Raw genomic sequence first — 20,082 nt, 5'->3', positions numbered from 1 at the left:
TGAGTGAAATTTTCCCATCTTAGAAGAAATATTCTATTTTTTAAAACCTTTTTTTTCTGTGTGTGTATGTGTTTGTGTGCACTACTCATGCACAAAGAAGGTATTTGAATAATTTTTTCTGTTCTGAGGTTTTGCTTGTTTATTTTACCTCAAAACTTGTTAGATTTTGGGAAAGCAGGGTCTTAGGGGGAAAACTTTCTAATAGACTGTGTCCTTAAGATAGGTGTGGATAGTTATAGAAAATCCTGGGTCATGTACCTTTTGATCCAAAATAAGTCATACCTCATACTGTTTATTAGTCAGTTGCTGCTGTGTAACAAACTTATAAAATCTCAGGGCATAGGTTTATTATATAATTGCATTATAAATAAATGCATTATTTATTTCTTGCTCATGTGTCTGTGGGTCAACTGGGGAAGCTCTTCTTCAAGCTGGTGCCAAGTTCAGGTCTGTTGTAGTTGTCTCATTGTGGGACCTAGGTTGAAAAGGTACCTGGGAAATATTCTTCTCACAGTTAATCGTTGAACGTCCAGCCACAGAGACATATTTTAAGTTTTCTTGTGTCATGTCCATTAATATCCCTAAAGTAAGTTACATGGCCAAGCCCAAGTCAAGGGGTGGAAAAATACATTATGCCCACCATGAGGCCATGTTAGGCATGTGGGTATATAATTCAATTACACAGGAGTGAAAAACAGGGACCAATAATTCAGTCTACCACATGCTTCCCTATAGTGTTTCGCAATATTTTTTCTCTGTATATAGATTATTTGGTGTGGCAAAGTTAGAGTATGGAACATGTAGACCATTGTTTGAAATCCCATAGTAGATCACAGCCAGCATTAAACAACAACAAAAGGAATGGAATAGAAAATAATTAGAAAACAGCGGTCATAGTAAGGTTAAATATGGTTTCATGAAAATTTAATTTTAGTTATCTGTGTGTGCATCTAATTCTGTTTTAGATATCCGTATATATGTTTGTATTTGGTCATGATGTACAATGTGGATCGAGAATATAGGGTCAAAAATTGTTGATTTGCTACTGTCTAGTGATATTAATATGAGTTACTGATTCATGCTGGAAAGAAAATGGACACTGCTGAATATTGCAAGCATATCTGTTAAGTTTTGGAGAGTGACCTATAAAATAGGGGCTTTACTGATTTAGTTAGTCTTTTATTTATGAGTGGTCAATTTGGGAATAACTCATATACATGAGTCTAGAGTCCTACCCCTTTGTTTAGAATCCTATAAAGTGATTACTATTCTTTTTTTTAAAAGTGAGACTGTAGGGATCTAGAAAGTTAACAAGTTGCTCATTCTAAAAATTTGTTTATACCTATCCACCCGTGTAGTTCCATTAATTGAAACTTCGGATGCAATTTCACACAGTATCATAAATTGTAGATGAAACTCTGGAGGGTTTCTGGAACTGGGAACTCACTTTCACATCTGTCTGTGTAACCATCATTACCAAAATTGATTGTAATGACATTTTTGGTCGTAAAATTTACTTATGGGATTTTATATGTGGTAAAATTACCCCAAACTTAAGTGAGACTGCACACAAGATGATATTTTTAAGAACTCTAGTGCCTTGATCAAATCCTTGAGCGAAGATTTGAATGATTGCCGTATGTTCAACATTCCACCAGGGTCTTTGGTATATAAAAAAAAAAAAAAAAAGACTGAAATCTAATGTAATTAAAATCAGGCATTTAGAGACGGAAGAGGTAAGTGTGGGCTGAAGTGTTTGGAGGCTTTAAGGTAGTGGTTACAAGTTAAAGAAAATAAAATGTTCATTATCTTTTATCTCATTTACTGGCAATTAAAGTTCACTTGAAAAGTAAACATTAAAATTGTATTCTTGGGCTTCCCTGGTGGCACAGTGGTTGAGAGTCCGCCTGCCGATGCAGGGGAGGCGGGTTCGTGCCCCTGGCTGGGAGGATCTCACATGCCGCGGAGCTGCTGGGCCCGTGAGCCATGGCCGCTGGGCCTGTGCGTCCGGAGCCTGTGCTCCACAACGGGAGAGGCCACGGCAGTGAGAGGCCAGCGTACGGCAAAAAAAAAAAAAAAAAAAAAAAAATGTATTCTTATGAATTTATTATCTAAAAATATAAATTGCTAATTGTGTTTTGGAGGGCATACTAAAAAGGAATAGTCAACAAATGGGTAGTTAAATACTTACGGAATTAAATCACAGGAGCTTTGCTTTCTTGCTGTTTTAAATCTAAGGTAAACTTGTCAATAAGCTAATGGAGGAAGTCACATCGGTTTAAATATACAATTTATGGTGTGTATTGTGTCTCATTTGTATATTTCATTTACTTTGTAGAGTAAAATTGAATTCTGATTTTGTGATATTTCTATTAACCCGCTCTACTTTTATATTCCTATGAAAAAAATCTGAGTTCAGATTCTGATTGTACCACTTTCTAGTTGTTTGTGCAAGTTACTCATTTTCTCATTGTCAAAGGAGGTATTAATATCCACATGGTTGTTTCAGGATTAGAAATATTATTATAATGAAAGCAGCCTAAGAGAATACCCAGTACCTGATAGGTATCACTAATATTATGTTAGTGATGATGGGATTAAACCAACATACACTACAAAATTTTTAGAAGTTTAAAATATGCATGAAAACTTAGTTATTTAAATACTTAACATTAACCAATGATTGCTGTGAATAAAAGTGATTTTAATCTATTAAGGCCAGTTCCCTGAAGCAGTGATAGTGTGGTCCTATTGGGTTGTGAATTGTTCTGTAGTGGAAATTCTTTCCTTGATTGTTAAAAATTGAGTCTTGTTTGCTTGTATTTTACATTAGGACCAACCACTTATCAATTATATATTAAGGATTACTAAAACTTTGGGATTTATAAATGAAAATGAAAACCTTTTTAGAACTTGAGGAGTCTAGTTCAGTATTCTGCTAAGAGGTCTGGCTGCTATTCAATGTATGGTAATGTTGCAGAGCTCCACTGTACTTATGCATATATGGGTATTTGAAAATTTTGAAATTTAGGGAAAGAACACTTTGTCAGTCTAGTCATGTTTTTGATTGGCTGTTGTTTGGTTAGAGCTGCTGTCTTAGCTCTTAAATAGTAATGATAACATTCTAGCTATTGAATGATAAATTAGTTTTATAGCATCAGTTTACTTGTCTGTGCATTGATGGTATAGTAATGCACATTTGCATATTTTTTGGTCTCTAATTTTCCAAAATTAGACTTTAAGTATATAACCACATAGGCATTGTGGTTCAAAAATGAAACATTCACACTCTGTGGTTACACTAACACAAATGTATATATAATTTCCCCAGATTTACTTGCATGGTGAAACTCATTGTTGATGTTTGTTGGCTATAAATATAATTTGGCTAGTCATATAATTTATAACTTACCATCAAGGTAGGTATAATAAAAAAAGACTAGATTACTTTTATGTTTATTGAATGTTATTTTGTAATAAAATCATATGCATAAGCATATATTATTTTCTTACAAAACATATAAGTGATTTGTATATGTTGCTTTCTTGTTGTTTATTATCACCTACTTTTTCTTTAGCTCTAAAGTAAACATCATGGGGAAAAGGGTCTTTGTATACTTATGTAGTTTTAGGTTAAAAGAGAAAGTTTTAGAATTGCTGACCTAAGAAATTCTTTAAGTCCTGTATATTCCAGTATTGAATATACCTTCATGAGCTCCATGAGAACTTAGACAATGTTGGGATACATGAGAACTTAGAAAATGTAATGGGTTATATTTCTCCTCTATCCAGCTGTTATTTTGTTTTTGATTAGGAACCAAAGATCTACCAAAAGTTTAGAGAATAAGACAGAGATTGACAGATGGATAAAAAAGCAAGACCCAACTAACTGAATGTTATTTCAAGAAGCATACTCGAAACATAAAGTCACAAACAAATAGAAAGTAAAAGCGTATACCGTGCAAACAATAAGCATAAAAAAGCTTTTGTGGCTTTCTTTTAGAAAATATAAACCTGGAATATTATTGGAGACTAAATCTTTTTTTTTTTTTGGTAATGATAAAATGGCTAATTTATCAAGAAAACATAACAGTATTAAATGTGTATACACTTATTAACAAAGCTGCCAAATACTTGAAGCCAAAATAGACACAGCTAGACGGAGAAATATATGAACCCACAATTGCAGCTGGAAACTTTACTGCAATTCTCTCAATAACGATAGTACAACAAGAAAAAAAAAATCGGAAGGCTCTATACAATTTGAACAATACGATTAACCATCTTGACCTAATTGACATTTATAGAGTGCTACACCCAACAAATGCAAAATACATATTCCCAAGTACACATGGAACAGTCATATAGATATATACTGGGTCTTTTAAGTCTCAGTAAGTTTCAGAGGGCTGAATGCATACAGAGTATGTTTTCTGTCTCCAACAGCATTAAGTTAGAAATAAGAGGACTTCCCTGGTGGTGCAGTGGTTAAGAATCCAACTGCCAATGCAGGGGACACAGGTTCAGTCTCTGGTCTGGGAAGATCTCACATGCCACGGAGCAGCTAAGCCCGTGTGCCACAATTACTGAGCCTGTGCTCTAGAGCCCGCTAGCCACAACTACTGTGCCCACTTGCCACAACTACTGGAGCCCACGTGCCTAGAGTCTGTGCTCTGCAACAAGAGAAGCCACTGCAATGAGAAGCCCATGCACCACAACGAAGAGTAGCCCCCACGTGCCACAACTAGAGAAAGCCCGCGCGCAGCAACGAAGACCCAAAGCAGCCAAAAAAATAAATTAATAAAATAAATTAATTTTTAAAAAAAAGAAATAAGAAAAATATAACATCTAGAAAATCCCCAAATATCTGGAAATTAAGAATCTGAGTAACCCATGGATCACAGAAGTACTCACAAGGAAAATTTAGAAAGAGAATTGAAGTGAATGGTAATGAAAACACAACATATCAATTTGTGGAGTACACCCAAAGCAGTTTTTAAAGGCCTGAAATCAGTGAGCTATGCTTATACCTTAAGAAACTAGAAGAGAGAAAATTAAACCCAAAATAAATAAAAGAAAGGATATAATGAAAATAAGAAACAATTAACAAAATAGTAAACAGATAAAAATAGGAAATACCACCAAGCTCAAAAGTTGATTCTTTGAAAAAATTAGTAATGTTAATAGCCCTCTAGGAACACTGATCAAGAAAGAGAGAAAGCCCAAATTTGCCATACAGAATGATAGAGGGGGCAATCACCACAGCCTGTAGTCACTAAAGTATAAGGAGGTGCTATGGACAACTTGATGCGAATGAAGTCTATAGCTTAGATGAAAGAGACAAAGTGCTTGAAAAACACAGTTTAGCAAAACTAACACAAAGAAATAAAACAATTGAAATAGCCGTATACCTAATAAATGGAATCTGTAATTTAAACATTTTGCACCAAAAAATCTTCCAATATTAGCTTCACTAGTGAACTCTTATCAAACGTTTAAGAAGAAAAAATAATACTGCTATTACATAAGCTCCTAGAAAATCGAGTAGAAAGAAACATTTTATGAGGCCAGTATAATCCTGATATTAAAACCAGACAAGGACACTGTATAAATGAAAATTACAAACCAATATCCTTCCTGAATATAGATAGAAAAATTCTTCATTAGCAAATTGATCCCAGTAATATATAAAAAGAATAATATGTCATGACTACATTTTCAAAATCAATGAATGTAACTTACCACATTAACAAAGTTAAATTAGAAAAAGAAGATCATTTGAGTAGATACTGTAAAACTGTTTTGGCAGAGCTCAATACCCATTCATGGTCAGAAACACTCAACTAACTAGGAGTAAAAGGAACTTCCTCCTCCTATTAAAGGCCATCTATGAAAACCCTGCAGCTAGCATGATAGGTATACAACACTGAATTATTGAATGCTCTCCACACTCAGTTGGGAACAAGGCAAGGATGTTTACTCTCCTTTTATTTGGCATTGTGCTAAAGGTCCTAGGCAGTGTAGTAAGGGAAGGAAAAGAAATCTAAGACATAATGATTGAAAAGAAACTGTCTTTATTAACAGATGACATAGTTTGTGAGTATAGAAAATCCTAAGAAATCTATAAAATTAACCAGCATTATTGATAAATGAATTTAGCAATGTCGTAGGACACAGTATGTCCCCATATGTTAAGAGCAAACTTTTAGAAAACAAAAAACTGAAAACAAAAAAACAGTTCCACTTACAGTAGCATCCAGAAACGTAAAATACTCAGGGATAAATATAACGAAAGCTATGCAAGATGTCCGCGTTATGACTCCTTTTCCTGAGAAAACTTAAAATGGAAAGATATACTGTGTTCATCAATTGGAAGAGTCGGTATTCTTAAGATGCTGATCCCCAAACCGACCTATGGATTCAATGCAATTCCAATCAAAATCCCAGCAAGCTTTTTTTTTTTTTTTTTTTGTTGTGGTATGTGGGCCTCTCACTGTTGTGGCCTCTTCCGTTGCGGAGCACAGGCTCCAGACGGGCAGGCTCAGCGGCCATGGCTCACAGGCCCAGCCACTCCGCGGCACGTGGGATCTTCCCAGACTGGGCACGAACCCGCGTCCCCTGCATCAGCAGGCGGACTCCCAACCACTGCGCCACCAGGGAAGCCCTCAGCAAGCTTTTTGTGAAGAGTGGCAAGCTCATTTAAAGTTTATACAGAATTTTAAGGAAACTAGTATGGCCCAGATAATCTTCTAAAAGAACCAAGTTAGAAGATTTATACTGACTTAAAGACTTTCTAGGCAAATAGATAAATATAACAGATGAGAGAACAGAAATAGACCATACATAATTTTTTAACAAGGATGCTAAAGCAATTCAGTGAGGACAGGAAAGTATTGGAAAACCAATAAATAGTGCTGGAACAACTGGATATCCAAATTGGGGGAGGGGAGGCTCCTATCTCCCTCTACATGTGAAAATTAATTTGATATGGACTTTAGAGCTATGTTTAAACCAAAACGTTAAGGCTTCTCAAAGAAAGCATAGGAGAGGGCTTCCCTGCTGGCGCAGTGGTTGAGAGTCCGCCTGCCGATGCAGGGGGACACGGGTTCATGCTCTGGTCTGGGAAGATCCCACATGCCGCGGAGTGGCTAGGCCGCTGAGCCTGCGCTTCCGAAGCCTGTGCTCCGCACCGGGAGAGGCCACAACAGTGAGAGGCCCGCGTACCGGGATAAAAAAAAAAAAAAAAAAAGAAAGCATAGGAGAATATACATCTTCTACCATGGGTTAAGCAAAAATGTCTTTTAGAGAGGACACAGCGTTACCATTTAAATAGAAAAATTAGACTGCATCAAAATAAAAACTACTTATCAGAGACACCTTTAAGAAATGAATTGACAAGACAAAATATTTGCAGCACATATATTTGATTAGGGACTTATATCTCGTAAAGAACTTTTAGAGCTCAGTAATAAAAAGACAACACAATTTTTAAAAGGACAAGAGCCTCTAATAGTCACTTCACAAAGATAAAAAATATTATTCATAGTAGTCTAAAATTGGAAGCAATGCAAATACCCATCACCGGGAGAATGAGTAAGCAATTGAGGTGTATTCATACAATGGAATACTGCTCAACAATTGGAAGGAACAAGTTACTGACGGAAGCAAGAACGTGGATGAATTCTAGAGACGTTACTGAGCAAAAGAGGCAGACAGAAGAGTACATACCTTATGATTCCATTTATGTGCACACCACAAAGTTATGGTGATAGAAAGCAGAACAGTGGGTGCTTGTTGGGGGAGGGATTGATTGGGAAGGGGCATGAGGGCACTTTCTGCAGTGATGGAAATATTCTATATTTTGGTAGGGATGTGGATTATTTGGGTATATGCATTTGTCAAAACTGGTCAAACTGAATATGTAACATCCATTCCTTTCATTGTATTTAAATTAACCTCAATTTAAAGAATAGTAATGGAATAGCTGTACATGACTTTTACTGAAACAGTTGCCTTTCTTAAGGTTTTCATCTGTCAAATATCTCCGTTCGATAATTATATGTCTGTTATCTCTTCTATACAGGATATGAAAAAATGAGTTAGATACAGTCTCTGTCCTCAGAGAATTTTCCACTTAATATATAAAAATAACTATACTATAGAAAGTGATAAGAGTCATAGAAAGGTTACAGGTACATTATTATGCGGATTCCAAGAGAGGAGAGGTTACTTCCACTTGAATAGAATCAGGGAAGACTTCCTGGATCGGTATGTGAGCTAGCTTAGCAATGGGAAGAATTGATATGTCTAGAGATTGGGAAAAAGGATCAATCCAGAAGAAAGGCCCAGGATATGCAGAAGCATAACTCCAAGTATGATTAGATTATTTTGTCTGGAGTATAAGGAGTATCAGATGGAATTTTGATAGTAGGATGCTAAAGCAATTAAAGAGGGATAAGAGTTAAAGAAACCTTCTAAGGATAAAGAAGGCCCGAACTTGCTTATTTCTTGAGAGGAAGGATCCAGTGGACATTTATAAGACATATTATTTAAGAAATCTGTTTTATATGCATAGAAAAAAGACTGGAAGGATATCTGCTAATCTGTTACCAGTGGCTATCTCTGGTGGTAGGATTGACAAGATTATTTGACTTTTCTTCTTTTTGCTCATCTGCATTTAAAATTTAAACTTTTTTCCTTCTGCATTAAAATTTTTGTACATATATTTTTATTATGTAATTTTAGAATTTTATAAAAAGTATTTGCTTCATAAGCATACTATGGTGGGAGCTTATTTGCTAAGAACTCATTGGCTTAGAATCTCTTGATTCTCAGTTAAGGAAGACGTCATCTAATACATCATGCTGCTTTTCTTCTATTTTATGTATGTATGATTTTAGCCCTACTGAAAATTTGAAACAAATTCGGTTTCATTTGGTTTTGCATCTTAATACACGCATTATGAAGCTGACTAAATACCTCAAAACATACTGTTCTTTTTCAGCCATAGGGGATTTTTCTCATTCAGCTTTGTTTCACACAAATAGGTCTTACAGAAAGCGACACTTGTTGTTCAGAGTGAAGTGGACAGATGTGTAGTAGACATAATGAAGGAAAAGAATATTAACCCCGAGAAGGATGCCAGGTATGTGTTTTTACGGTGTTCTCATTTATCGTATGCTTACATGCTGTGAGGCTGGAGATCTCACACAGTTGTGAAACGTTAGAGCTGAAGGGTTTGTGGAGATCATCTAATTCAACCCTTTCACTTCACTAGATGAGGAAGTGAGGTCCAGAGAGGTGAGTGATGGAAGCAGGACTAAAACCTATATCTCTGGGTTCCCAGTCCAGTACTATTGCCAGTTTATCATCTGCCTTCTCTAAGGTAACTTACCATTACTTTCCCAAATTTAAATAATGACTCCTGTGTCCTTCTTGTTCTTCAAAATTCAGTTCTTCTGTCCTCCTCCAGGAAGGTCCTCTATCATACATTTAACCCATTGTACTGTAGTCATTGGTTTGCTCTTGTTCTTCCCCAAATAAATTCTGAGTTCCATAAGAGGACTTGACTTATACATTTCTGTCTTCCCAGCACAAGTATATTGAGATAGTAAATATTTAGCAAGCTTTTCTTCATTTGGTATTTTCTTTGTAAATATTGAGGAAGGAGTAATTTATTTGGGATGAAGCAGGGGAGGGTACAGGAGAGAACTGTGACGATAAGTCCACAGACGAGGTAACGTTTGAGCTGGACCTTGTTGAATGGGTAGGGGAGGACATTCCATGCAGAGGAAGGTGCCAACAAGACACAGAGTCCTTGAGTATCTGGGAATGACAGGCAGTCCTCTGTAGCTGGAGCGTTGAATAGGCGCAGAGCAGAGGTTGGAGAAGTGAGTGGAGTGTAAGATCAGAGATATATTGCAAGGAGGCTCGCATGCCACACTGAGAGATTTAGATATTGTCCTCTGATTTTTTTTTTTTTAAGCAAACAAGCTACATTATCAGATACGTATTTTAGGAAGATGAAGGGTAAACTTGAAGAAGTGGGAGGCTGGTAGAAGGAATAAAGACAGAACAGTCAGGAAACTGAGTCATTCAGGCAAGAGATGATGACGCCATAAATACACCGGGGTAAATGGATATATATGATGAGGGCTTTGAGGGACATTTCAGAGCTAGAAAGGATAAGGGCTCAGGGACCTTTTGATGTATTATTGATGGAGAGGAAGGTCAGAACTTGGAGCGTTCTAGCTTGGGGAACTAGTGCTTAGTGATTCCACTAATGGATTTAGAGTTGAGAAAGAGCATACTTCTTCAGGGAGGATGAGCTGTTGTGTTTGGAAGCACGGGGAGAACCTGTCACGGCCTTGTGTGTTGCTGTACCCTTAGAAAATTAGGTCTGCTGGTAGTGTCTCACAGTAAAGATTGGGGAACACATGAGATTGCCCAGAGAAAACATGGAAAGAAGTGAACGAATCAAGGATTTACAAAGTTTACAGTTTTGGAAGTTTGCCTTTCCTACCTGTCTTGCCCTCTTTGTAGGCCCTGTTCTATCACATCTTGCATGATACTTTGTATAATGTTTTGTGTTTACAGAGGCTCTTGATGCTTCTTGTATTAAATCAAAAGCTAGGGAATGCTTTCTAAATAGACATATGAACCACAAGCTATGGAAGGCATTACTTTACTGTGATAAGGTACGATTTTTTAAAAATAATAACTTTTATCATTTTCAGTTTTAAAATCTGTATGAAGGCATGCTTACTACAGATATCTGGTTATAAACAGCTCTACTTGGATGTAGAAAGTGTGAGAAAAAAACCATATGATTCTGATAACCTGCAACATGAAAAGCTGCTTCTCAAGGTAAGTTTTGGTGTTCTGTATTTGGAGTTACACTGGAAAATAAATCAGGCTTGAGCCAGTAAGGCCTGTGTGGAGAATCTGGAGGCTTACACAGCCATCTGATTTCTTTGCCTCTCAGAGAATTTTATTATATTGGTGAAAGATTTTTAGTTAACTATTTTTATAATTTCCTGATAGGCATCAATGAAATAGATTCAAATTTTATTTTAATGCTTTTAATTCTGAAATAAATTATAAACTTATAAAGGGAGATCTTTTCAACTGAGAAGTATGAGTCCACAAGCTTCAGATTTTTTCCTACTTTTTATATAAATCCTCACATAAATTAGGCATTTTTTCAGCTTACTCTTGAATTATGAACATAGATGTCCCTTTTCAGATTATTATGTCAGATCTTTTGGGATTTATGAAATGTGCCAAATATTGCCACAATAGATTTAAAAATTAAGAGAGTAAAGAAATTTACTTAGGACCTTCCTATTTCTTATTTCTGAAGTAAAAATGCATGAGGCCAATGAGATGCTGAAGTTCCAGAATATCAGGCCTGGAGTAAGCTTTCCAGATCATCTGATCTAGTACCTTTATTGTAGGGATGAGGTTAGTTCTAAGGCCTAGAGGAGGTGAAGTCATTTGCTTTAGAAAGATCAATTCTGAAATAGAGCTGAATCAGCTGCCCATCCACTTCACCTATTCTAATTATATTTTTAAATGGTTATAGTTAGGGAAAATAGCACATGGCACCTGGTGTTAGGAGTTTGTTATAAACTAAAAGTGCAGTGGAAAGAAACAGAGTATTCAAGTAACAGTAAGAGACAAGTTTAAAAACAACAAAACTTGTTTTCAGGAGGAGATAAATATACACTTCACCTAATTTTAAAAATAAAACTTGATTTTGTCAGTGAGGATAATAAAACTACTCAAAAGACTGTTGCTGCGGGTTGAATTTTTATGTTTCAAGTGTTAGCACAGTGCCTGGCACTCACTAAGGGTTGACCTCTTTATAGCTTCCTCGTCGTCATTATTCCCTTAACTTCAGACCCTCTCTACACAATACCTTCCCTTTAGAGAAGGGATAAGACCCAAGTCCTAGCATTTGAGTCAAGGGAGTTTTCAACTTGGTGATTCATCATGAAACTCATTCAGAGGTGAAGAGCCAGTTGCTGGCAGTGAATCACCCAGCCTCACACATGCTCAGCAGGGTAAGGGGCTAAGGAGATCTGTGTTTCTTTAAGTACAGTCCAAGAGCCACCTTCACTAAAGTTAACCAGTGTTTAATATTGAGAATCCAAGGTTCCACCTTTGCCTACGAAATCAGAATCTTCAGGGGTGGAACCCCGAAATTTGATATTTATGCATGCTGAATTTTGAGTTTTAGTGGTCTTACCTTGTCTCTCACCACATCACTGAGGCCTCATCCTTGGCATAATCCAACCCTTGCTGAGCTCATGGAGAGAGGCTAAGGTGAGCAGGTGCATGTGTGAGTAATGAGAGAAGGGACCAGATAAAACCCAGTCTAATGATTGGATTCACTTCAGGGCCAGAGTGCTGACCCTGTCTTACAGTAAGGTCACAAAGTCTTCACATTTCATTCTAGGTAACAGGATACTCCTTTCATTAGGAGTCCTTTACTCAGCAGTGCCTGAAATGGTAGTGAAGTGGGAAAAATTTAAAAAAAAGCAAGTATTTCTGTTTTGCAAATTCTCACAAACTTTCTTATCAACTTTTGTAAGTCTCTTTTGTCTGATGACTTGTGGTGTTGAATTTAGAAAATGACTGATTATACATTTTTAAACTTTATTTTGCACTAATTGGTTTGTTGCTATCCAATATTTGATAACTATTCTTAAATCCTTAATCTTAAGGAATATATTTACTTACAACCAAGTCATATTCTTTTTCTTTTAAAACTATGAAAATTTGTAAAATAATGATCATATAGGTTTTAATACTATCAGTGTTATTTCTCCACGATCCCCTCCCTATCTCAGACTTATTTTCCTTCTGATTAAGGATAATCACCCGCCATTAGAATAGAGCCTACTTAAGTATATAGTGTTTGAGGCAAGGACCAAGTGCCTGGCACTGTGTTCTTCTCAAGGAAGCAGTTTACTAATTCTGGTATATATGTATTAGTAAGTAAAGACATCTCATTGTTTTCGATTTCTGTGTATTTGTTACCTTTTCAAAGTCTACTGTTCTTTGTATGTCTTTTAAATTGGAATAAGTATGCTACATTATTTAGGCTAATTGAAAAGTTCTCTAAATATAGTCTTTGTTGAGCCTATGATTTGTCTACAAAAGTTGTTTAATTAAAAGCAATCGACTTACCAGTATATCAGCTATGAGAAGAAAAATGTCTTGGTAAATTAAGAGCATCACTATTATTTGTAATATGGAAGCATGTTTGTACAGCTTTGGAATCTTCTAATGCCCACGAAAAAATTGAAGGCTAGAATCTCCAAGCAGTGGGCTGACATTGGTTTCCAGGGTGATGATCCCAAAACAGACTTCAGAGGCATGGGAATACTTGGATTAATCAATCTTGTGTAAGTGAAAATAAACTCTCTTTAATTCTCTAAATGAAATTACATGTAATCTCTAATCTTATTAAATTTTAGTGAGAATCAATCTAGTTTTATTCTATCTCTGAATTTTAATAACTGCTGTGCTAAAGGTATTTACTAATACGCTGGCAACAATATGAATACATAAGCCGTATACCGTGTGTGTGTGTGTGTGTGTGTGTGTGTGTGTGTGCGTGTGCGTGCACACGCGTGCATGTGTGTGATTTCTTTACTTCCCAATACTTGCCTCTTTCTTTCTCTTCCTAACCGCCTTTCTGATACCTTTTAGGGAACTGTGTGTACTCTCTTCTTACTCTCTTTATCCTCTTGCCTGTTCTCTCTTGGCTCTCTGACTTCATTTTAGGAGGTTTAACCAGATAAGATAATGATAAAGCCTCTAAACACTTCTTTGCCATCTGTGACAAGTAATTTAAATCCCTGACTTTTCAGAGCCTATATGAACTGTCTCTTGTTTTTCTTCTTTAATATTTATGCTTGGGCACACGTATGAAATCTCAAAATATGTAACTAAAATCAGAATTGATAGCCAAAACTATTTTAGAAAGTAAACTGGAAGATTAATATGAATATGCAAATGAAGATAGTCTAGTGTTTGGGTCTGTCCTTGAATTGTGATTTATAGACTATAAAATGCCTAGAATGGGAATGCTAACCATTAAGAAAGTTTGGATAATTGTTACTGTGAAAAATTAGTCCTGAAACTGAGCTAATTTATGTTAATATTCAGAAAAGATATCTAGGTCAATATGGATAAGGCTGTTTGGGGGGAAAATAGAAGATAACAGTAGGGCTTCAATATCTACAATTTTTTCCAGTTACAAAAGTATTTCATTTTCTGTAGTACCTAAATTGTATGAGCATGAAAGTTTTCCATGCATCTACTTTTCAAAGGTAAAACACCGTTGTCTGAATAATAATAATAATTACAGAAAATGAGATTGCCAATTTTCCACTTTGATAAACAGAAACTTCCATTTGGGGAATTTAATTAGAATAAATGCAGTTTGTTTTCACTTGGAAAAATTATGAAATATTTTTAAATTCATTATTGTTCAGAACACATGGATCTTTTGTTTTTAGCATTTAAAGACCATCTTTTTTCTTGGTACTTATAAACTACACAGATAATTGAAACTTAATTAGACACACACATTCTTCTGATGCTTCCTTTCTTAACTTTTGCTGAGTAACCTTTCTTTTGGTTCATTTCCTCAGAAATCAAGATTTTTCAGCATTTGCCAGAAGATAATTTAATTTAGCTTAAAATTTAAATAATTTAATAGAATTTGATTCAAGACTGTGGTAAGGAGTTCTGATAGACCTTTAAATGATTTGCAGATATTTTTACTCTTATTTAGAGCTAGTATCTACTAATTTGAAAAATGACCAAGATTCAGATATATTAATTATTTGATTGCCATTGATGTACTAGAGATGCTTGAAAACATAAAATTAGCTCTAATTTCTCTCTAATTATGTTTGTTGTCCTGTGTATGGAGCTATAACTGTTCAGGATCAAAATAAAGATACAGTCAGGAAGCAGGCAAGCTGTTCAAATACCTTTATGTAATGAATTTTTAAAATTTCTTGGCCTTTGTCATCAAATCTCTTGAAATATTTTGTTGCTTTGAAGGACAGCTGGTAGTTTGATAGATAACGATGTTTTAGGTAAATGAATGCTCAGGCAGGTATAAAATAAAAAGGATATTTTACAGAACATGAATTGAAGAGAGACTGGAAAAATCTGAATAAATGAGGAAAGAGAAGCAGAAAGGTAAAATATACAAGCTAAGGCCAAAAATATATGTAGGAAGGGAGAGAAGGCAGGAAGGAAGAAAGGAGAAGGAAGGAAGGAAAGAAGGGAAGTAAGTCAGTGCAGATTATTGTAAGGAATAGGTCTCCTTATTACATAGATGCTTATTTTCCTTAGATACTGTTTACATAGGGGTTTCCTAGGTAGGTTCAGCAAGGAAATTAAAAGTTTCTCTGTGTTACAGATTGAATATTTTAAAAGTAGCTTGATTATTGAAATACTAATATAATACTGAATTGTATTAAGTATCATGCAAAAAAAAAGAAATATAGTCTACTAAGGGCATTTTAGAGCCTGCCTCTAGATAAAGTAGAAAATTAGAACATGTAAAGAAAGCATTGCACTAAAACAGGACTTTTTTCTGTTTGGGGATTTACAGATCCCTTTGAGAATCAAATGGAAGTTTTGTATATTCTCTCCCCAGAAAATGTACACACAGAAAATGTATGAATAATTTAAAGTGATTCATGGATCCCCCTTCGTTCATGAATGATCATTCATTCATGAACTTCTAAGTTAACAATCCCTGTTTAAATGGGTTGAAAATTAGAGCCAATGAAGAAAAATGGAAGTCTGTAGTATTAACTTGCAGAAGGAAAAATAGAGGGACATTTGGTTAGAAATTTCTATGCTTTATGAAAATGTCAATGACTGTGCCTTCTAAAATTTAAATAAACCATGGAAATCCATTTTTTCTTCTACTTCTTATCCTTACATAAACATCCAGCCAGTCATCATATGTGTATGAGTATCAGTGCATTATGGGGTGATCCAAAGTTTGAATAGATTTGGTCCCTGTCTTTAAGAACTCGAAGAGGTTGCATTAGTACAAGCCAACAGTATTTATGAACCTTTATATATTTCTCTGTTGTACCTGCTAATACTTCTGTTTTGTGGCCAGTATTTTAGTTACACCACCGATCAAGGAGCGTTTTTTTTTAGTGCAAAAGGAAGGCTATTGACTTTCTTCTGATTGCATTGACAGTGGCATTAAGCAATATAGACTCAAGTTGCAACAGAAGGAATGAGCTCAGGTGAAAGGAAGTGTCCTAACAGGTACACAGTGACTACTTTATAGAAAATTTAGAACAAACAAATAATCAGAACTCTAGATTTTCTTTTAAAATAGATAAAAGTCTCTTGTTAGATCACTTATTTGTCAAAATACTTCAAAGTCTAGCGAAGGGCCCATGTCCTGTACTAGATAGGCCTGATAGCTCAGAATTAAGTTTTGATTCAGAAGCATCTTGGAGTCACTGAAGTGACTTGAGATGGAGATTGGGATGCTTTTGGCAGTAAGACTGTCACTTTGACAGTAGCTTTTAAAATTGCTTCTGGATATCTTCAATTTGCATGATGTGTTAATTTCATTATTTTTCTTAAACTTTTTCAGGTATTTCAGTGAAAATTATACCAGTGAAGCTCATCAGATTCTTTTGCGTTCAAATCATCCAAAGTTAGGGTAAGCTGGATATGTTAAAGAAACCATAAGCTCTTGAATTGAAAGTATTTCCGGGTATTTTTAAAAATTAGATTATTCTAGTTAATAACTTCATAAAGAATATTGCATGATATATTATTTTATGGCTAAATGAGATCATAAACCAATTTTGTATGTAATTCAATATATTTTTATCACAAGGTATAGTTTATCTATAAAATGGACGTAAGGACCTTATAAAAATTTTCTGAGAGATAGATTTGAAAATAAGAATATAGGAAATGGCTTTGAAATGGGAATAAGAAAATGAGAAATAGCTTTGAAACTTGTGAAGTGAAATGCAAGTTGACATCATATTATTAGCTTTATCATTATTTTTATATTCCAATGATACCTATCTTTGAAAAAGCATTATAACACTATTACATCATAAAAATAAATATCCTGATAATGGAGGAGAAAATATCAGATTACTCAGTATATTTTAGAAATCAATGAGGGTGTATGTAGTACTCTTTTAAATTTTTTTTTAAATGATTTTGGTTTTAGATATTCATGTGGCCAGAGCTTTGTTTTCATATCTTAGATAATATCCAGAAAATCAACAGCCTCTAAAGAACAAAAATTAATATGTAGAAATTTTTGTAAAATCAATACAGTGTTGGAAATGGATCAAAGTTACTTTTTCCTAATTCCTTGCATAATTTAAAATTTACTTTATGAGCTATTTTGGCTAGCTGGGATAACTGGTAATGTTTCTGACATAGGTATTCTTATGCAATAGTTGGAATCAATCTTACAGAGATGGCTTATAGCTTGCTGAAGAGTGAAGCTTTGAAGTTTCACCTCTACAACTTTGTTCCTGGTATACCAACAATGGAACACTTTCACCAGTTTTATTGTGAGTTATTGAAATGAGTTAAAGTAGAAATTTCTAAGAGAATTTTTTAATCCTTAGGAAAGTATTACATATAATACCTTTATCAAATATGTAACTTATACTTGTCATTTTACTATTTAGGATCTTTCAAAAACAGGAAGATAATGGAAGATGGGTATCCAAGAGTATCTTGTACTTCAGTTTATATATTTGCTGATTTAAAAAATTCAGTGAGGCAATTTTTGACATGTATGCAAATGTAGGATTTACACAGTTTTTCTGTAGACATTTGTTTTCCAGTCAACTATAAAGTGAATTTTTCTTCTTGGATACTGGTTAGTGAATGCCGTTGAGTCAGGGACAGATCATTTGGTTGCTCTTGTAAGGAAATTTAAGGGAACCTTTCACACACACACACACCACACACACACACCTTTTATTTCAAGGCCAGGTTTCTTGTGTTAGGTTGGGGTATTAAATAACTGTTCCTAAAGCAGTCATATCACCGCTGTTCCATTAACTTTTATTGTGATAGTTGAACGCTGAAGGTTTAATTGAATGAACCCATCTTCTGAAGCTATTGCTCAGAAGCAAAGAATTCAACTCTAGCTTGGCTTCATACTCCATTTTTTTCTTGATCTTTTTGTGTCCTTTAGATAGGACATAGGAAACTAGCATATAGGAAACTACTTAGATAATAAGTGTCCAAATCATAACTTCTTCAACTCCATTCTTGAAGGAGTCATCAGGTCTCTCTTTCCCACAACATCCTGTGTTTACTTACTCCCTAATTTCAGGTTTGTCTACTTCTTAAATTTCTCTTGCACTTGTCTACATTTTCCTATCCCATTGTAACTGCACGACATCAGTCCTTTGTTACTACGTTACTGTAATAGCCTTTTCCCTAGTTTTTCAGTGATGACCCTCCTCCAAATCTCCACATTGAAGGTATAGTTATTTAAAATGAAAATCTAGTCATTTTCTTTCATCTTGTTGCTGAGGAACTGTTTTTTCCCCCCACCAGTCTTATTTGATTTCCTCTCCTAAATCTCTCATTGACTTTGAGCATAGTGCCTAAACTCCTGGGACTTTGCTAACTGCTTCCAGATATTTGTTTTCTGTATGAAATAGATGCTTGTGTAGTGGTGCCGTTGAACATAAAACAAATATAAAAAGAAACAACCAAAAAACTCCCTCCCACCAATCAAGTGTTTTACCATATTTAAATAAATACAGGAGAGTGACAGGTAGGAAAGCAGTACAAAATGACCTCTGTACAGTATTGTTTTCCCCTGCAGAGGGGTAGCTGGAGCATCTTTGGATACTGTTGCTTCCAGTGCCCTCAACACCAGCATCTTGTTTGGCTCCTGACCAGGAAGAGCATCAAAGTAATATGTGAGGTGGAAAAGTCGTTATAGGACCTTCTTAGTTGCCTTGTTTCTATCAGTCCTATCCATGGAGCTGTGGATCATCAGGAAAACAATGAAGCTTATGTTTTTCAAATTTCTTGAAACATTTAAAGCAAACACACACACGTACGTACATCCATCTTTTACGCAGAAGTTTCCCCCTCAAAATTGATTTTCATACCCTTTACCAATAGTTTCATATCTTAATTAAGGTTCTGCTTTTCTAGGAAGGGGCGTATTCTGACTAGAAAATAATGTGAAACCTTATCTTTTAAACATACCTACCTTTTTTGGTTGGGGGACTGAGCCCAATTCATTCGTACGAATCAGTTCCAAGATAGTAGTTTCTATCTAAAAGAAAGAACTATATAAAGAGATTAGGTTTCACATTTTTTCTTTCCCTGTGATCTGTGTCCATCTCCCCTTTCCCCCTTTTCTCTCCTGCTATTTTGCTGTTGTGGTTCTCCATGGGCAAGGCGGAAGCAGTGAGTGGTAATTTAGCTCCTTAGCTCTGCTGTCACCTTTTGTACATCTAACGTGTAAGCACATAGTCACTGTCATCCCGGGAAGTCACTGACCTTTGGTTTGGTGGTTTCAAAAAAATAACTCCTCAAATTTACAACCAAAAAGTTATGACTAGCTTCATTGAGGTATAATTTATATACCATAAAATTTACCTATTTTAAGTGTACGATGCAATGAGTTTTAGTACATTTACTGAGTTGTACAACCATCACCATAATCCAGTTGTAGAACATTTTTGTCACCCCCGTAAGATCCCTCATACCAGTTTACAGTTAATCCCTGTTCCTGTGGTTCTCCTGTTTTTAATCCCTATGGGAAAACCTCAAGTGTCCCTGCAGCTTTGGTTAGGGGCAGTAGAAGCATACAGGGAATTCTAAGTTTAGAAATTTTTTATGGTGTTTCTCTTGAGTCTGGTGTTCTAAACTCCTAGAGTCAAAAGGGCAATAGGAGTGCTTTATGGAAACAACTCTTTTCCATCACTTCATGGCAAGCTTTAGGAGTCTTATGCCATGTACGGCCCTGCCAGCATCCTAGAATTTCGGTATCTTGCAGTTTCCTCATGT

At 35.4% G+C, this 20,082-nt stretch overlaps 1 protein-coding gene across 1 annotated transcript in view; it reads left to right on the top strand.

The window, feature by feature from the left end:
- ELMOD2 (ELMO domain containing 2) overlaps positions 1-20,082 on the top strand; it is a 29,211-nt gene that overhangs the window by 3,447 nt on the left and 5,682 nt on the right. Inside the window, exons 4-8 of the mRNA XM_032633486.1 lie at positions 9,048-9,145; positions 10,737-10,866; positions 13,279-13,412; positions 16,658-16,726; positions 17,473-17,606. Coding sequence (XP_032489377.1) covers positions 9,048-9,145; positions 10,737-10,866; positions 13,279-13,412; positions 16,658-16,726; positions 17,473-17,606 — 565 coding nt within the window. The remainder of the gene's footprint in view (positions 1-9,047; positions 9,146-10,736; positions 10,867-13,278; positions 13,413-16,657; positions 16,727-17,472; positions 17,607-20,082) is intronic.

The sequence above is a fragment of the Phocoena sinus genome, chromosome 5 (assembly GCF_008692025.1).
Source record: "Phocoena sinus isolate mPhoSin1 chromosome 5, mPhoSin1.pri, whole genome shotgun sequence".
Taxonomy (NCBI): Eukaryota; Metazoa; Chordata; class Mammalia; order Artiodactyla; family Phocoenidae; genus Phocoena; species Phocoena sinus.
The sequence above is the reverse complement of the archived record's forward strand: the minus strand, read 5'-3'. Positions and strand labels throughout refer to the sequence as shown.